Genomic DNA, 5,476 nt, shown 5'->3' on the forward strand with positions numbered 1-5,476 from the left:
CTGGATTTTTTTAGGGCGCGATTGGATCGCCATTTCATCGACGATTACAGGTGTAAAACATCCAGGTGGAAAATTAATACGCGCTTCTCGGGGTCAGCCGCTTGGTTGGTTGTTTAGATCCTAAATAAGGGGCCGTTTCTTGCCTTACACCTGGAAAAAGAATACACACCACCTGCGCTCCGTTTCCTTTCCATCTGGATTTTGCGGGTACCCAGTTTAATACGGGTGGAAGAGGTTACGGGTGGAAAATAAATACGGAGGACAAACGAGGAACCAAGCGCGGCCTTAGGGGTACCCCTGGATACAAAATTCAAATAATCAAAAGGCTCAATGATGCATAGTAAGTGCGGTATTGCAGTTTCTGTGTTGTTAGCAAATTCGATGGCCCATTTTAGATCAAAGGCCATGGCCCAGCTCTAAACTATTGAAAACCTAGAACTCAGGTGACCCACTTACAATCAGAGACAATCTTAACTCGGCAAGATTATCTTCGTCTGCTACTCACCAAGCAAAACACAGTGTGACAGGGAGGATCTGGTTCACAGCTTTTGATCGGATCACTAGACATTACGCCCTCAACAACAAGCAAAAACAAAACAAAGATGAATAATTTCATGACCCTTCACATGTTTCATGAATAATCAAGTTACAACATTAATATAGTTAAGTTTAGTTCCAGGCTTAAAATCACATAGCAATCCTACATTAATGGACATTCAGTCCAAATGACAACGCTGTAGCTTATGAGTCAAATATGTGCGACAGTAAACCTGCGGCATCGCCTAAAACATGAACCTCCAGTCCATCCACTACACTCAAATCACATCAGCTCCAAGTTTTAGGGGGAAACAAAGCACAATTACCATGTGGTCTCTGCCAATCCGCAGAGCAACGAAACTAAGGAACCGCGGCAGCATTACCAAGCAATCTAGCACAAGGACCTACCTAGTAAATCCACCAGATCACAGCACAATTCCCTCTCACCTTACGCGATGCTCGCCATCGGCGGTCCACGCGTTCATACACACGGGGCAGCTGGGGAGGAGCGGCCCCTCCGCGTCCTCATCATCCCCATCCCCCGCCTCCTCGCCATCCTCCTCTCCCGAGCTGGAAGAGCTGACCTGCGGCACCGGGTGAGCCGTTGACGCACGAGCCGCCACCTCGCCGTCGGCGCCGACCTCGACCGGCGCTTCTTCCTCGCGCGCCCCCTCCTCCACCGGCTGCGGCGGCCGGCCCCGGGAGCGCGTCCCGGACGCCGGCATACAGGGGAGTGGGATTGGAGAACGGATTGGGGAGTGGCACGGAAAGAAAGAGAAAGAGAAGAGGGAAATTTTCGGAAGCGGTGGCGCCGGCGACGGAAAAGGTTGGCGGGCGCGCATGAGCCGAGGAGGTTTTCGGGGCCCGTGGGCTCTTGCATTTACGGGCCTGGGGAAACATCCGGCCCAGGAAGCAACGCACCGGCACCGGCGCCCTGCGCGCTGCAGCAGCGGTGGCACCGGGGGTCGAGATGTTTAGTACCACCTCGCCTGGCGGAGCTGGTTGCGAGGGGGCAGGAGGCTACATAAGGAGCGGCACTGCCCACGTTGTAACATACTTACCTGGACGGGGTCGACGGGCGATCAAGAAGGCCCGTGGCCTAGGTCAATGGGCCACATTGCACTTGGTGGGCGCGTTGGCCTATCATCTCCCCAAGTGGGAGAGTGAACGTCGTAATTTGTGGTAGAGGGGGTACGCGTTCGCGCGGCCCCTGCCAATTCTGTAAAATTAAAATTTGGTCCTCGAGGCCGGGCGCTTCGCAGTTTATTCTTGAGGTCTGAAAGGTCCCTGTAAATTTTCATTTTCATCCTTTAGACCTTGTTCCTACGACCCACAATTTATCTTTGTAGTCCATGAGGAGGTATTATTTCTGTATTGTAACTTTTCATTGGAGACCCTACAGCTGCTATTGTTTTCTCTTTCTTTTCATTGCATACAGAAAGTAGAATTAAGGTGCGAATTTCTTGAAGAGAAAGAATTCTGCAGAAATATTTAGGTCTTGTTGGATCTCAATCCAAAAGCGTACACAGAGGGAGGAAGATTTGATTTGGGGGAGGATTGATGGCGCGAAGCGTGTCGTACGTATCGGCGGCGAAACTGGTGTCCATGGCGCGGGGGAACCGGGTGGCCGTCATCGACGTCAGGTAACAGGAGACCTCGCCGGGGCCGCGCGCGCCCTCCGCCACCGTGCCGATTTGGGAACTGATGGTTGCTCTTTCTGAAGGGATGAGGAGAGGAGCTATCAGGCGCACATCGCGGGGTCGCACCACTTCGCCAGCGGCAGCTTCGCGGCGCGGATGCCGGAGCTCGTGCTGGCCACCAGCGGCAAGGACACCCTCGTCTTCCACTGCGCGCTCAGCCAGGTAAAGATCCCCGCAGCCTCTCGTCTCTAGAACCAGTTTCCCTTTGTCGACAGTTTACTTGCCTTGTCGAAATACAAGGAGATCAGATTCTCGACACAGACACAGCACTGCGCAATCGACCTCGCGCGTTGTTGATTCACTACTGATTTCTACGGGCATGTGGTCGGGGTGACAATTGAGATATGCAATCGTCTTGTGCGACCGTGGGTGGGGGAACCTTGGCCAAATTTTCGTCTGGTGTTCTCTCCTAACTTTGAAGCCCTGTGACTTTGCTGGAATTAAGGGATGTACATGTGCTGCTTGTGTGTTAAAATGCTGCTTGTTCGAACCCTAGGTTCAGTTTTAGACACTTGAGGATATGAATCAACAATCAGGCCATGTCCAGTTGTCGTTAACCTGCCTTGATATAGAGTTAATGTCTGTCGTACTAGTTTGTTTCAAAACTCTAGTTAGTGATGTTCCTGTTAATGAATTCCCTTTGATTGTTTCTGCTGCTTTGTGATGTTCCTGTTAACGAATTTTCTGGAAGAAATTTCACCCACCTCTTCTACCTGGAACATACCTCGAAGAAATATTGTACTCAGTCAAGGTAGTCCGATAAAACATTTTGTGCTTATTGATGGGGTGTCTGGATGTTCTTTTTGTGGATTTTTTTTTCGTGTTGGATAAAGTGCAAACCCGCGAAAGCTTGCAAATGTGTATCAAAAGTCAGCTTTATGCTGATGTCAAGTCAGAAATTGGGTTGCCTGCGTGCATCCATGTATACAGAAACTAAAAGCCTATGATATTTCATTTGTCCCCACCTTGCCAGTAGTAACCACAAATGTACAGAAACTAAAAGATGAGATTCAGACCCACGTGTACAAAATGTGAAACAGAGGGGTAAATGTAATGTGAGCTCGCAGACTTAACCACAAAGGGGGTAACAGTGAACAAAGTAGAAGTACAATCAGCTGAGCATGGACAAGCCTGAGACGCCTGAGTTCTTTGATGCAAAACATGTCTTGAGCAAAAGTTGCATGTTCTGTTTCTTGCTTTATAATTGTATATTGTTCTCTTCTTCTAACATAAAAGGTAGTTGGCATCGTTAATTCATCTGATTTCATACACTAGCTTTAGTGTGACATTTGTTTACATTTAGTTAGTTCCAATGTACCATCTAAGTTTATGCTTCTAGAACTTACTCTTTTGCACTGTCTAGTGATGTTCATTTCTTAGTATGTCAGTCATATCTTCGATCATGTTGATTCTGCGATAGTATTTAAGTATATGGTTGTTTACATAGGTAGGATAAGAATTAAATAAAATCTTGGTATCCCATGTTCTTTATTTTGTACCATATCTTTTGTTTATCATCTTACATGTTATGTCACCACGCCCCAGGTGCGAGGTCCGTCCTGTGCTCGGATGTTTTCAGACTATCTATCAGAGTCCAAGGAAGATTCGGGGATAAAGAACATCATGGTGCTTGAACGTGGGTTCAATGGATGGGAGATTTCTGGCCAACCCGTGTGCCACTGCAAAGATGCTCCTTGCAAAGGCACATGCTCTTGATCCTCTGGGCTACCATCTGGTCCATTTCTATTCAGCTTTTGAATGATCTGCGATTCAGCATCGCTGCTGAGCTGGTCCTTTCTCATTGAGACGCTGATGCATAACAATCCATTGAATTCCGCAATGGCATGTCTTGAAACATTTCATTTACAAATACATGACATCTTTTTTCAGATGATATATGTATACGGTATATCTAAACTGTTACATGCATACGTACCTTGCGTGAAAAATCTCCTTAAAATGTACCGGGAAGTCTGAAGATGCTTGTACCGTTGAACTAGGCATGTTAGTTTTTGAAGAATGTTCAAGTTTTATCCTCTTCATTTCACATGGAGCTATGCAATCCCAACATGATTTCATAATCACTTTTATTTCTCTTTATTGAAAAGTGTTCTAGGTTTTTCCTCGTTGGGAATTGAAATTTTATATTCTTTCATATCAATTATTGCCCCTGCAGTTCTTAGAAAATGTCTTCCCAATATAATTGGACATAGAGGGTTAGGTTTCATATCCGTAACAATAAAATCTACATGAAGATAATAATATTGGCAAGCACAAGAATATCTTCAACCTTCCAATTGGTTTCTTTATGGTGCTATCTACCAAGTGGACATTAAGTTCACATTTGGTAAGGGGTTTTAATCCAAGTGCATCATATGGCTTTTTAGAAATTATGGATACACTTGCACCTAATTGAGCATCATAGGTAAAGTTATTAATGCTAATATTTATGGATGGTCCCAACCATCTTCCAACTTCCTAGGGATCAAAGCTTCTTTATTATATTTCTCTTCCCAATCAAATAAGACAACTTCACATATATATTTAGACTAGCCACAATGGGTAGTAACATAGGCATGTTACTAGTCTATGTTACTACCTCTATAGTGGGGAGTAACATATGTGTGATAACATGCAACACTTCATTTATTAGCCTATAGACACATCTTGCCTTGATATGTGTGATGTTACTCATACTACTAGTAACTAGCTATGTTACCACTTTCCTCTCTTTCTTCATTTATTGCTTGCACATCATCTATCTTATCTATATATGTGTGATGTTACTACCTATGTTACTCCCACTGTGGTAGTCTTAGGCTGGTCATAGGGGGAGTAACTTATACTAGTGTCATGCATATGACACTAGTCTAAGTTACTACCTTCATAGTGCAAAGTAACATAGTAGTAGTGTCATAGATTGCTTCATTTATTAGCTCATAGACTCATTTTGCCTTGGAAAGCGCTATGTTACAGTAACATATTATGTTACCACAAGCACCTCTTTCCTCATTAAATACTTGCCACATAAGCAAAATTGTCCTTGGATGTGTTAAGTTACTATCTAAGTTACCCCCACTATGGCTAGCCTTAGTAGTGTTATAATTAAATTCAACACCCTCTGAATCAGTGGGATCATCAATGCCTAAAATTTTAACCTCTTCAAATCCACTTTTCTCAAGAATTTCAGATTCACGGTTGTCCTCTCTCTCTCCCCCCCCTCTCCCCTCTCTCCCTCC

At 45.1% G+C, this 5,476-nt stretch overlaps 2 protein-coding genes and 1 non-coding gene across 5 annotated transcripts in view; 2 read left to right on the top strand and 1 right to left on the bottom strand.

The window, feature by feature from the left end:
- LOC123181576 (E3 ubiquitin-protein ligase RFWD3) overlaps positions 1-1,354 on the bottom strand; it is a 6,178-nt gene extending 4,824 nt beyond the window's left edge. For both annotated transcript variants that reach the window (XM_044593873.1, XM_044593872.1), the window contains exon 1: positions 985-1,354. In XM_044593873.1, coding sequence (XP_044449808.1) covers positions 985-1,262 — 278 coding nt within the window. In that variant the 5' untranslated portion in view covers positions 1,263-1,354. The remainder of the gene's footprint in view (positions 1-984) is intronic.
- Positions 1,355-1,590: 236 nt separating this feature from the next.
- LOC123183704 (U1 spliceosomal RNA) lies at positions 1,591-1,751 on the top strand. Its single transcript, XR_006492739.1, has one exon. It is a non-coding gene; the product is annotated as a U1 spliceosomal RNA (small nuclear RNA).
- On the top strand, positions 1,597-4,337 carry LOC123181579 (arsenate reductase 2.1). Of its 2 annotated transcripts, XM_044593877.1 has the most exons (4): positions 1,597-1,811; positions 1,976-2,180; positions 2,261-2,399; positions 3,783-4,337. In XM_044593877.1, exons 2-4 carry the CDS (start codon positions 2,098-2,100, stop codon positions 3,951-3,953), a joined length of 393 nt encoding a protein of 130 aa, XP_044449812.1. In that variant the 5' UTR covers positions 1,597-1,811; positions 1,976-2,097; the 3' UTR covers positions 3,954-4,337. The 2 variants fall into 2 exon arrangements, with proteins under 2 accessions (XP_044449812.1, XP_044449811.1); XM_044593876.1 differs by having other exon boundaries at positions 1,597-2,180.
- The last annotated feature ends 1,139 nt before the right edge of the window (positions 4,338-5,476 follow it).

Source organism: Triticum aestivum, chromosome 1D, assembly GCF_018294505.1.
Source record: "Triticum aestivum cultivar Chinese Spring chromosome 1D, IWGSC CS RefSeq v2.1, whole genome shotgun sequence".
Lineage (NCBI taxonomy): Eukaryota > Viridiplantae > Streptophyta > Magnoliopsida > Poales > Poaceae > Triticum > Triticum aestivum.

What these genes read in the sequence shown, in the direction of transcription:
- LOC123181579 (XM_044593876.1), top strand. Translation starts at nt 2,098, where the DNA reads ATGGCGCGAAGCGTGTCGTACGTATCGGCGGCGAAACTGGTGTCCATG. An exon ending in GTGGCCGTCATCGACGTCAG is followed by an intron (nt 2,181 to 2,260) that starts GTAACAGGAGAC and finishes CTCTTTCTGAAG; the next exon opens with GGATGAGGAGAGGAGCTATC. An exon ending in TCCACTGCGCGCTCAGCCAG is followed by an intron (nt 2,400 to 3,782) that starts GTAAAGATCCCC and finishes ACCACGCCCCAG; the next exon opens with GTGCGAGGTCCGTCCTGTGC.